General features: G+C 36.1%; 1 protein-coding gene across 1 annotated transcript in view; it reads right to left on the bottom strand.

The window, feature by feature from the left end:
* Positions 1-258: 258 nt before the first annotated feature.
* LOC107584322 (N-terminal EF-hand calcium-binding protein 1-like) overlaps positions 259-13,352 on the bottom strand; it is a 39,468-nt gene continuing 26,374 nt past the window's right edge. The window contains exons 7-12 of the mRNA XM_016270898.1: positions 6,000-6,001; positions 5,357-5,546; positions 3,281-3,406; positions 1,119-1,196; positions 891-982; positions 259-788 (exon numbers count right to left, since the gene is read on the bottom strand). Coding sequence (XP_016126384.1) covers positions 760-788; positions 891-982; positions 1,119-1,196; positions 3,281-3,406; positions 5,357-5,546; positions 6,000-6,001 — 517 coding nt within the window. The 3' untranslated portion in view covers positions 259-759. The remainder of the gene's footprint in view (positions 789-890; positions 983-1,118; positions 1,197-3,280; positions 3,407-5,356; positions 5,547-5,999; positions 6,002-13,352) is intronic.

The raw sequence follows: 13,352 nt of genomic DNA, 5'->3' as shown, positions 1-13,352 counted from the left end.
ACACTGTATATTTAAAAAAAAAACTAGATTAGTTAATTTAGGCCAATATATTTATTTCCATCCACTGGATGGCAGTGTTGATTCTTGAGCGATGGACATGGCACTAAATGAGTCATCTGGCTCTGGGAAATAGTCTGGCACAATCAGTCCTGACCAAGAAGAGCTTTCATATGCTGTCGCCATCTCCAAATTTCATATGATTTCATGTAGAAAAATTCCAAGAGAGATTCAATGAAAATAAGCCAGTACATCCACTAAGAAACTTTATTAACCACTTGATACTATACCTCCACTTGGCAAAACTTAAAATGAAAATTGTGGTTGGTCACATTAATTTCACATGTTCATTCTGAGCTGACAAACTACATGGAATACAAGAACAGAAGTATATCTTCTCAAATAAATGGTCATGTCAAGTGCTGCTACGCGAGGAGACACAGACCTGTGCTACAGACAGATTGACAGCACTCAACACTGTACTTTCACGGCACAGATGAACACATATCTTATGCATCTCTGATGGGATTGGAGTGCTATCACTGGAGAACAAAGATCTCATTGCTTTATTTGCTATCCTCTACAGTTTACACTACTCCTATAGAGCTAAGAATGTAACAACATTGAAAGCAAGTGCTAGTCACTTATGACTATACAGCAAATATGAACACAACATGTTCCTGATGACAGGGATACAGATGTCAGTCCAGGCTTGTGTGGTCCTCGTAATGTCTGCTGTCATCTAACGGGAGTCGACAGATTCTAGTTATTGTTGAGAACCCACCATGATGCTGTGGAAAGAAACAAATTAATAAACAGATTTTTTATGATATACTTTTAATATAGCAAATAAATATGTTTTATTTTCAAAGTGTTTCTGTACTGTAGTTTACCTGGAACCAGCATAGTTGTCATAATCTCTGGCGTCTCTAAGAAATCCACATTGCTTCTCTGGAAGGTTTTGCTGTAATTGGTCTGCAGATGACTATAAATAGAAAACAAATAGGCTTTTTATCAAGTTATTGCAATTCCTTGATTGCAATAAGAAATCTTTGGGACTGTATTAATATTGAAGCTTGTGAGAAGTGGTTTGAAAGAGTGAAAATGTGGGAGCGACTTACTTCTTCCACATGTTGCTTTGCTCCCAGAACTCATACAGTATGAAGCGGGATTCATTGGCAAGCCGCTGAACTGCAACACTGCCGAGAGAGCAGAGCCAGTGTAGGATTAAAGGGGTCATATGACGTTGCTAAAAAGAACATTATTTTGTGTATTTGGTGTAATGAAATGTTTATGCGGTTTAAGTTTTAAAAAACACATTATTTTCCACATACTGTACATTATTGTTTCTCCTCTATGCCCCCGCTTTTCTGAAACGCGTAAATTTTTACAAAGCTCATCGGTCTGAAAAAGCGAGGTGTGCTGTGATTGGCCAGCTATCCAGTGCGTTGTGATTGGCCGAATACCTCAAGCGTGTGACGGAAATGTTACGTCCCTTACCATACTGTGATGCCCTGTCTAGCCGGAGCGACGAGACAAAAACATGAAAAGCCATTATAAACGAGGCATTTGTTGCATCCAGTGGGGACATAATTATGGATTATAATGACTTATAGTGTCTTTTTACGCTTTGCGTTGCATCGCGCAGCGTAAACATAAAACCATGTCTGCTGTTTCTCCGCTCTCTGCTCACTCAAGCACATCGTGATGTAGACATGTGGGGGGCGTGTTAGAACGAGCCGTTTTAGGTAGGTGTGGCTGACTCTTAACTTTTATAAAGAATACCTCTTTGGATTTGAGACTTTAGTCTTTGCAACTTTACAGATCTTCTTTATGCACCAAGAGCTTGTAACACTCCAAAGAGAAAGGAAAAATTGAAATTTACCCTTTTAATATCAAACGTGTTTGCTTAAACTGGTTCTTTAGAGTTTGAAATGACTCCATAAAGTTTAAAGCTCTAATTCTGTGTTGTTCAAAGGATTTCAGAAAAGTAAAAAAAATATGTAAGGAATGTAAAATTAAAATTGCATCTTTGTATGTAATTTCATAATTACTTCTATTGTCTTTGAAATATGATTAAAGTGTCAAATATACTGACATGCATTTATAATAAAATTTAATTAAACATGTCTGTCATGTATTTAAATATACTGTGCAATTACACATGAAGTTGCAATTTAAATGTAACATTGATTATGTTAAATTTAATATACAATCAAGTATTTGACATTCTTAGCATGTCATCAACACATAAAAATAAGCACACTTAAAGCACGACAAAAGATTAATAAAAGCATGATTTATAGTAATTTAAAATGTACTTTTAAACAAATTTGCATTATTACAAAGTGAGCTCTCTAAGTAATGGCCTTTTATTTTAATATATTATCTGCAAGTACAGTTTTTTTTTATTTGTAAGATTTGAAATACAAAAGTGTACACTTAATACAATTAAGGACACTTGTTTGTCTCAGTACTTTAATTTTGTCATTTTTAAGCCAAAATGTAAAATGTAAATGTAAAAGAGCAGCATGAACATTCAACAAAACATCTCATCCCACGGAAGGAAAAAAATGTCACATATTTGGAACAAAATAAGGGTAAGTAAATGAAGTCAGCAATATAATTTTTGGTTGAACCATTCCTTTCATTAACAAATAACGTGAATATTGGTAAGCCATCAAATCCTTCAATGTTCTGGTGTAAAAGCTTGTCAGTGAGTCATTTGAGCTGAAGCGCTTGAAGCAAGTAAATTATTTAATAATCCAAAACAGAATTCTTCATCCAAGCCATTCCCACTGTTAATTAAGATCATAATTAAACAAAACCAATGGTCTACCTTTATTAGAAAATGTTCCAGACAAATCAACTACTACCTAACGTGATCACTGACATTTTTGTGATGTCTGAGTTAAAAGTCAAACCTGGACTGAGGGCTCGTAAACACACGGCCACATGCTCACAGCACGATGCAATGCACGGACCGCTGTAAGCTTGCTGACGTTACACAGGCTCTGCCACGTGAGCGAATGGATGTCTTGTCTTAAATATTTCTTGATTTAATTGGATTCTAACAGTAATAATTACAGGTATTCCTTAGACACCCCTCATGCAGAAAACAACAGCCTCCAACTGTGAAATGAAACATCTAATTCATTGAATTCAAACACATGGATGTGAATACTGATCGCTTGGAGAACTGGCCTAGACTGACCCCTTACAAACCAAGCTGTATGCAAATGCACCAGACAGTCACCCAGATGCCGTGGCGGTGTGAACTCACTGGAGGCAGCCAGTCTGGGCGCTGGCGCAGTCGATGTACTGTCGGAGAGCCAGACGAAACTCCTCCACTTCCTCCTCCAGCACTGAGAGCTGCCTCTGCACGATCAGGATGTGCTGGGAGGGAGGTCACGGAAGAGAGCAGCAGTCAGAAAACATGATTCATATAGGATTCCAACTATGCGTTATTTATAAATGTGTGCAAAACTGTTCCTCAATCAGTTTTCTCTTGCAGTACATGAAGTACTCTCATGTCGTTCCAAACCTGTAACACCTTTGTTCATCTTTAGGACACAAAAATGAAGATATTTTTTGATGAAATCCGAGAGCTCTCTGTATAGACAGCAACACAACTGACACATTCAAGGCCCAGAAAGGTAGCAAGGACATTGTTAAAATAGTCCATGTGACATGTCGTGTTACTGTCGTGAGCGTGCATCGAATTATGGCATGGAAGAGAAGAAATTATTGAATACATTTGTTATTTTTGTTTTCTTTGAGCACAAAAAGTATTCTCATAGCTTCATAAAATTAAGGTCGAACCACTGATATCACATGGACTATATTAACAATGTCCTTACTATCTTTCTGGGCCTTGAACTTGTCAGTTGCTTTGCTGTCTATGGAGGGTCAGAAAGTTCTCAGATTTCATCAAAAATATCTTCATTTGTGTTCCGAAGATGAAAAAGAGGTGTTATGGGTTTGGAACGACATGAGGGTGAGTAAATAACATAGACTGTATAAAAACATGGACGTAGTGTCTGTGACGTCACCCGTAGGTTTCCGAAGAGCGGTTTTGAAGCCTAAAGTGGGCGGAGCTGGCCGTAGCCATCTTGGCAGCGCGTCACCACGCGTCACTCCCGGATAATTGAAAATGGGCAAAGAGGCGGGAGCTGGTTGCTGAAACCACGCCCACCTAGCTCGACGGTGGGGACAACAGCGGCAATCCACCTGTCACTCAAGTGGCCACGCCCTTAATTATGCAGAACTTTAAGGCTTAATATTTTACCTAAAAATTCATATTGCCGTTAGGGTTGGGCCGATAGACGATGCCATCGTCCATCGCCGATGGCTGACAGACATCACGATGTTGAGCCAGCATCGTGATCTCCCCGAATTCTAGTTGGGTAATTACACTAAATTGCAGGCATCAGGGAGCCGCCACTAATATGCAGGGCATTGAAACCGCTATGGAATGCATGCTCTCATTTTACTTTCACTTTCACTTTCGAGATTCGCCATCACACGGACTCTATACTACGGGGCGGCAGTACCTACCACACATTTTACAAGATTAGATATTTGTCAGTGGTGCTCAGTATCTGCAAATCATTCGCCATTGTCCTATCAGTCATCTCTCCTTACTCTGTGTATGTGGTAAGTGAACTTTCATGTACTGTAATGTAACAGTCTACCGCTAGCAAGCGACTAACCATGTACCTTCAGTGGCTCCTTAGAACGCGTTATTTGTTTTCTGTGCCTTTCTGCAAACAGATTCACGTTTCGGGCACACCCCCTAACCCCGCCCCCCGATGTCATCATCCATCGCGATGTTTCACTGTAGACATCGTCCAACCCTAATTACCATAATGCAAGAAATATCATTCTTATCAATGTAATGCATCTGGGCATTTATTTATTTGTTTTTATTTTTATTTAATTTATTTGTTTATTTATTTTGCAATATCCATTATTCTCAGTAGTGATTTCCATTAGATTCTCATTATTGTAATGTAATTTTTGGTTACACTTTAAAGGTGTCCTTGTTACAGTATAATTGCACATATAAGTGCTGAGTAATACATGTACTTATTATATGGTTAGAGTTAGGATTAGGGTTTGGCTTAGGGTTACTTGCATGTAATTACACATAATTTATTGTTATTATAATAGTAAATACATGTAACTTGTAACAAGGACACCTTAAAATAAAGTGTTAGCCAATTTTTTAATAAGTATAAATTAAAGAAGTTTTCTTTTCAGTAACGCAATGAGATACATCTCATAGTCTTAAAAATAGACTTCATTTTTTAAGCAGAATATTATTTTATATCTTATAATATGACAATATGACTGAAACAAGTTATTGACAGGTTTCATGACATTTACCCTCAAATGAATTGTAAAGTTAGAAGGAAGAGTGATGACAGACAGAGAGAAAGCATTATAATGAGAAAGACAGAAATAATTTGTGTAGCCTGTTGCCTTTTTCTCGAGACGGTCGATCAGTTTTTGCAGTCTGTTGATCTGAGTTATCCATTGATTGTCCTCTTCATCTTGTTTTTACTTTACTGACCTTGACAGACTGAACAAAAGAAATGAAACTGAAAAGATTTCGCCATGGTAATCGCCATGGACCAATGGTATTTCAAATATTCTTAGCAAATATTCTCCCATTTGTTCCAGCTGGAACAAACTTTTATGGAAAGTTCACTTTGCCAAGCTGTTGAGAACTCCCGAAAAAAACTTCTTTTTGGCCTGATTTTGTTTGAAATGACATCCCACCAGTACCATTCATTGATTTTGCTTCAAATAAATCAGGGCCTTTAGACTGAAACAGCCGGTTCTCGATAAAGAATCCTGCTGAAGAGTGAAAACCCTTGTTTTTACTTCTGAATTTCCACAGTTTTGGTGCCGTGACCTGGATGGAGCTTCTCGCTTAACATCACTCAAACCTTTTCAGCTAAACTATGATTTGTTGAGTGTTACTCTATGCAAATTACCTCTACAGGGAATTCTAGAAAGGTGGACTTTAGTTTTAAAAATAAAGGTTCTTCATTGGCATCAATATTTTAACATCCATGGAATCTTTCCATTGCACAAAAAGGTTCTTCAGACATTAAGATGTTCTTCACACTAAGAAAAAATGGCTCTTTAAAAAACTAATCACTGAAAGGTTCTTTGGAGAACCAAAAGTGTTTTTTATGTCATCGCTGCAAAACCCCCCTTTTATATTTAAGCGTGTAGCTACTTCTTAATGGACAGAGAGTGAGTTCAGATAATTGTTAGAAGAATGAATGGAGTCAATAGTGACAGAGTTTGACAATAAATACAGTATTATATGGGATCCAAAACAGATTTGGTTTTTGAAGAAAGGAAAAAAGAAAAATATAAAAGGCTGCAACAAAGAATTTACTTTATTAACAACACAAGAACGAGCTGAAAGTATTGCTGAGTTCGAAGAACAAAACAACTCACAAAAGTATCCCGTCTTACTGAAAAGTTGGGCTCTAATAAGGCCTCAATCAAATATGATTTAGAAGAACGACTGTCAGATTCGCAGTCTTTGTGTAAACAAGAGGGCATTGGCGATACTGCATTGGTGGATCAAGTGAGTGGAGTGAGAAAAAAGGCTAGGGTAAAAGAGGTTGACACTGGTCCATCTGAAACTCCCATAGACCAGCTGGAGACCATCAATAAAGATGAATAGAAAGAATAGCTCAGTTTGCCATCACCACATCATAGTCTTCATCTTTTCTCAGTTTAAGAGTGTGTTGTACAATAACATGAAGCTCTCTGACATGTTCCTAACTGAATGTTGTTACGGTGTTCTGAGTGGATTCTTAACAGCCCCTCCAAAGATGGTTCAGGTCCCGTTATAACTGTAAGTCTATAGGTTTATTTAACTTATTTCATCATCCGTTTCTTACATGTTGTCAGACTCTTCCAGAACAGGGAAGGGTTTCTTTGTAGACTGTTTTTGCAATTAGTCATTTTAATCTTGCATATAAGAGAGTCATGGTGGTGGTTTAATGTTTGTTCTATATTACACAGTTCTCTGGACATCTTGATTATGATTGGTCAATCATGACATGGAGTATTATACAAATGGTTTTGTATAACAATAAAGTGTCCAATTCATGATTGTCATGCCACTTTCACATCTCTCTTATCCGTCTACAGTCTCAGTCCAACACAAATTATGCCCTAAGCCCTGCAACTGCAGCATTTTGTGACTTCTTTTAAACATAAATTGACTTCAGTACTAATTTAATAGTAAGCATAACCTTTTATGCAGCGAAAGAGTGCCCAGTTAAAGCAAGAAAACATTGCAGAATATTAATAATAGATTAACAGTATGATATTATAAACTGTTTTTCTTTGCAGAAGCTTTAAGATAATCTACAAGTGATGTATTAATATTTTTTTTTAATATGTATTATTTATATATTAAATAATAATATATTTGGATCTACAAGTAAAATGTTAATATTTTAAATAATATATTATTTATATTTCATAATAATATTTTATCAATATTTGTTTGACTGAATGAATGAATGAATGAATGAATGCTTCAGATACCAAAACCTCTAATCTGGGATTTTTCCTTTAAAGGAGCATTTTTATCAGGCTCCTATGAAAATAACACTGCACATTTTTTGAAAATAAGGCATTCAATTACTGACTATAACCTTCTCTTTGCAATTAAAGTGAAATTACTGAATCTGGTAAGATTTAATAAGGAACCTGATAGGAGCCTGATAAAAATGCTAATTTAAAAGAAAAAAAATCTCAGATATACTTGCATCTGAAGTCTTTAAATAAAAAAATTAATAATTATTATATGATAAAGTTATTATTTATCTATTTATATATGCAAGTAAGTAGCTGTAAGAAGAATAATGTACAGTTATTATCGCAAAATAAACCCTTTTATGCTGATACCAGACTTAATCCTGGTCATCCGGTTAGGGTTTATTTAGCTATAATGACAACCTGGTTGTACAGTAGTACTTCTTACTTTTATGAGGAAGTAATCATGTGCCATCAAACACTCAAAAAGATGATATGTTATGAACTGAATACCATTTTACTTTTCAGTTGTGGGAGTGAAAAATGATTATGTGCAATCTAATTATATCTATTGTTCAGCTGTTCTCGAGCAGCAGAGGAATGCTGCATCTATTTGAACTCTTGAGACAATGAAATAAATGTAGGCAGGCAGGTGTCAAAATTAAGGCTCGGTTGGTTGCTCATTATCCCTAAAGACACTGTTGCACAACGCACGTCCTGAGGGAAGCTTACCCTCCGTGGTTAAAAATGGCTCACAACTGCATCAGCACACTGAAATCAGCAGCAAATGAATCAGCTAGAGCCATACAGGTGATTAAAACTCAGCTGGAATCACATCCACACACCTGCAGGAACCCTTGGATCTGAACTGACAAACACAACGATCTGTTCTCCAGAGACCAGCCTCTTCTTATACAGGAAATTATATGGAAATGACACAGTGTGAAAAACAAAAATGGAGGTATATCAGCAGCAGTGCTTCTTCCTAATAGCTGGTAATGGTCTGCTTTGCACACATAGATGAAAGCGGTGCTGTGAATGGCTCCTGTGAGCTCTGGATTCAGATTTGAGCTCATCTCCCCTGTTTCATCCCTGTGTGCGGTGCTGCTCCTCAGAGAGCCTGACTCGACGCTTCAGACGGAATAGAGAATGGACCACGCTATTTCAATTTGTTCTGGCCACCAGCCACTTTCTGCACATCTAACGCAGTGGGAATCAATCCACCCTGACCAGCACACAATGAGCTGGCCGTATAACGCCAGGCCTCGCCATCTCAAAGCCTTTAGGCTCAAAATGTGTATACGCTTTCTAAAAAACACTAATGTTATGAAACTCCACACTGTCAACTGTGACACAAAAGCATGGTGACACAAGAGGTTACACGTGGCCACGTGAAGACATGCACAGGTTTGCTCTGTGCTTGAAAAAAATGAGGAAAACGCTCCTTAAAGGGATGGTTCACTCAAAAATGGAAATTCTGTCATAATTTATTCACCCTCATGTTGTTCCAAACCGTGCATGATTATATTCTTACATGGAATATAAGAGGAGACTCTTTTCCATACACTAAAATTAAATGTTAAACATGGACTGCTATTCACTTGTGAAAAATGTGCTTAATTGTATTGCATGTGCACTTGTAGTGTATTTTAAATGTTAAAAGTGTATTTCTTAAACTGTAATTGCAAAATCTTAATGAAATAAAAGGCCTCTTAAGTGTACACTTTCATGTTTTCACAAATACGTTAATGAATATGTTACTTAACAGATAAAAGACAAAACGTGCACTTTGTAATAATGTCAAAATAAAAGTTTTACTTTAAAGTACATTTTAAATCATTATGTTTTAATCTTTTGGCATGCTTTAAAGGGATTTTCATCCAAAAACGAAAATTCTGTAATTAATTACTCACCCTCATGTTGTTCCAAACCCGTAAGACCCTCGTTCATCTTCGGAACACAAATTAAGATATTTTTGATAAAATCCGAGAGCTCTCTGACCCTGCATAGACAGCAAGGTCACTACCAAGATCAAGATCCAGAAACGTAGCAAGGACACCGGTAAAATAGTCCATGTGACATCAGGGGTTCAACCGTAATTTTACGAAGCTACGAAAATACTTTTTGTGCGCAAAATAAAATATCTTAATTTGCATTCCGAAGGTGAATGGAGGTCTTTGGAATGACATAAGGGCATGTAATTAATGACAGAATTTTCATTTTTGGGTGAACTAACCCTTAAAGTACACTTATTCTCACATTCTAAAGTACAGTAAAGTACTTAATTATAATTATAAATAGCATGTTATTCAAAGTTACATTAAAAGTTAATATATTTAAATGCACTAAAATGTGTAATTACAAATATAATTAAATACATGACATGGCTTCAATAGAAATTACATTAAAGTATATTTTAGTTAACCATAAATGCTTGTCAGTTCATTTGTCAGTACACGTGAACCATATTTCAATAACAATAGAAATAATTATGAAATTACATATAAAGATGTATTGACGTAGGTCAAAAAAATCACTCTGAATATCAAAATTTCATTTTATATAAATAAAATTTTAACTTAATTTCAACGAAGCTACGAAAATACTTTTTGTGCGCAAAATAAAATATCTTAATTTGCATTCCGAAGGTGAATGGAGGTCTTTGGAATGACATAAGGGCATGTAATTAATGACAGAATTTTCATTTTTGGGTGAACTAACCCTTAAAGTACACTTATTCTCACATTCTAAAGTACAGTAAAGTACTTAATTATAATTATAAATAGCATGTTATTCAAAGTTACATTAAAAGTTAATATATTTAAATGCACTAAAATGTGTAATTACAAATATAATTAAATACATGACATGGCTTCAATAGAAATTACATTAAAGTATATTTTAGTTAACCATAAATGCTTGTCAGTTCATTTGTCAGTACACGTGAACCATATTTCAATAACAATAGAAATAATTATGAAATTACATATAAAGATGTATTGACGTAGGTCAAAAAAAGCACTCTGAATATCAAAATTTCATTTTATATAAATAAAATTTTAACTTAATTTCAAATAACATGCAATTAAATGTAACTAAAAGTGCCTGGTAACACTTTATTAAAGGGGTCATTGGATGCTACATGCACTTTTACAAGTTGTTTGAACTGAAATGTGTGTTGGCAGTGTGTGTACACAACCACCCTATAATGATAAAAATCCACCCAGTGTTTTTTTTTTTAATCTACTAAAATCTTTACCCCTTTCTCAAATCGAGCCGATCTCAGATGCCTGTTTGTGTGACGTCACACAGACAGGCTCCTCCCACGATAGTTTGATTGACAGTAGCGTCTCAGCACAGACTGGACTGGCGTCTTACCTTAGCTCCGCCCTGAGTGAGCTGTCATCAGTCTGCCATTGTTTCACCGCTGGAGCAGATGTAGACAAGAATGACTCCTAAGCGATTGAGGTGTTCTGTTGTTGGATGTAATAATGAACAGCAGTCATCATTTACTCCCGACATCTGAGCCGCTGAAGACGCAGTGAACTACGTTTGTTTTTGAAGGGAATGCACTCCCGATCTACATAAATGCGTCTATATTCACACGAAATATTCGTGATCCAGCTTCAAGGTTTTTTAATGAATCTTTGCAAATCGCCTTTCCTAATAATGTGCTAATTAGCAAGTTTCACAATGAATGCGGCTAAAGTAAACAGTCTCTCTGAGAGAGGCTCGGAAGAGAGGGGTGGCGTCTGCAGAGCTCATTAACATTTAAAGGAAAATGCTACAAAACGGCTTAATCTGAAAAGAGCTGTTTTTGACAGGGTAAAAAATTTGTTTTTTACACTACCATTGAGAAATTTGAACCAAACTATTTTACAGACTTTTCCTTAAGACCCTAAAGAATCATATCAACTTGTGGAAAATGGGCATCCAATGACCCCTTTAAGGTGTCCTTGTTACACATGTTACATGTACTTACTATTATAATAGCAATAGATTTTGCATATTTACATGCAAGTGACCCTAAGACAAACCCTAAGCCTAACCATAACAGTATAGTAAGTACATGTAATTAATTAATATTACTCAATACTTAAGTGTATAATTACACTGTAGCAAGGAAACCTTCAAATAAAGTGCAACCGAGTGCCTTTTTGGACCATGACAACATATAACAGAGCAGCGTGAACATTCTGCATTGCATCTCCATTTGTTGTCTATGGAAAAAAGATAAAAAGGGTTTGTGATGACATGATGATGAGTTTTCATATTTGGTGAACTATCCCTTTAACTGTGTAAATATGTGCTCTGTCAAAACTCATCCAACCAAGATAAAGGTCAGAGGGGACTTGGCATGGCAGGAGTGGAGATATTTTGAGTGTGCTCATGGGATTGTGAGTGAGGCTGCAGACTTGGTACAGCTGTATATATTAGCAATATTAAGATCTGTGATAGGCTGACTGAAAACGACTTGTGAGGACTGAGAGATGGAGAGATCGGGCCAAAGCCAATGCCACTGAGATATAAAGACAATGTGAAATCATTTAAAATGTCTTTGCACTAAATTAGTACTAAAACAAAATCGAATCTCTTAATAGATTAAACATTAATTAATATGATGATTTAACATTAAACAAGTACATTACATTTGGTAAATGTATGTACGAAGTTAAACATATTTTCAATAAGGTCTCTCTTGTTAACATTAATTAATGCATTAGCTAACATTAACAATTCTGCATTTTTTTAAACTTTGCAAAAGTTAGCTAATAAAATAAAATAAAATAAAAAATTTTTTAAATAAAATTGTTATTTGTTCATGTTAGTTTACAGTGCATTAACTAATGCTAACAGATACAAATTTAGATTTTAAAATGAACACTACAGGATTAATAAATGCAATAAATCATTGTTCTTTTTTTCATTCACGTTGAGAATGAGAATTTATTGTAGATTCCTACAGCATATCATAACCTATATTTTATGTTAACTATATTTTATGACAGTCCAATAAATAAATAAATACCATGACAGTGTCCGTCTCTGAAAAGAGGGAAAATGTAACAAAATTAAAGGGATAGTTCTGTCAGAACCATTATCGTCAAATATGATTGACAATTAGCATACAGTATGTATTGGCGGTATGGTTCTGTTCTGGGCAAGAACTCCCTGAGCATCCATGCAGCCTAGCATGGATGAGAGCAGGGAGAGCAGCAATAACCCCCCAGTGCAGGGGTAGGCAAGTTCGGTTCTAGAGAGCCGCAGTCCTGCAGAGTTCAGCTCCAACCCTGAAAAAAAAACTCACCTGCCTATAGTACAGTGGCCGAGAAGTGCTAAACAAATCACAATTCTGAAAACAAAATAACAAATTACACTGCTAAAAATACTGCTTTTTCACTTATTGTAAATAGAATCCATTGCTAATACGAGATTTGAAAAGGGAGGGAAAAAAAGTTCGGCAAAAGGCGGGAACGAACCCGGGTCGATCGTGTCAAAAAGCCAAGGGCACGCACTTATCCATCTGCGGCACTGGAGCTGATGATTTACAGCCACTTTTAACTAAATGTAAATAGACACTCCATATTTTTTATTCCAGAGTAAGGACAATTCATACAATACATTTAAATTGAGCTACTTTAATAACATCTCCGAACTTTCTACCACGACTCTGCTGTTCTTCGGCTGGTTCTTCCTGTATACGTTGATTGACAGATGTCTCGTCCAGTCAGCGGTGAGTAATCCCAAACCAATGGCGCTGTCTCAAACTATACCTACCT

The sequence above is a fragment of the Sinocyclocheilus grahami genome, unplaced genomic scaffold (assembly GCF_001515645.1).
Source record: "Sinocyclocheilus grahami isolate Dianchi unplaced genomic scaffold, SAMN03320097.WGS_v1.1 scaffold58.1, whole genome shotgun sequence".
Taxonomy (NCBI): domain Eukaryota; kingdom Metazoa; phylum Chordata; class Actinopteri; order Cypriniformes; family Cyprinidae; genus Sinocyclocheilus; species Sinocyclocheilus grahami.
This window is presented reverse-complemented; position numbering and strand designations above follow the sequence as displayed.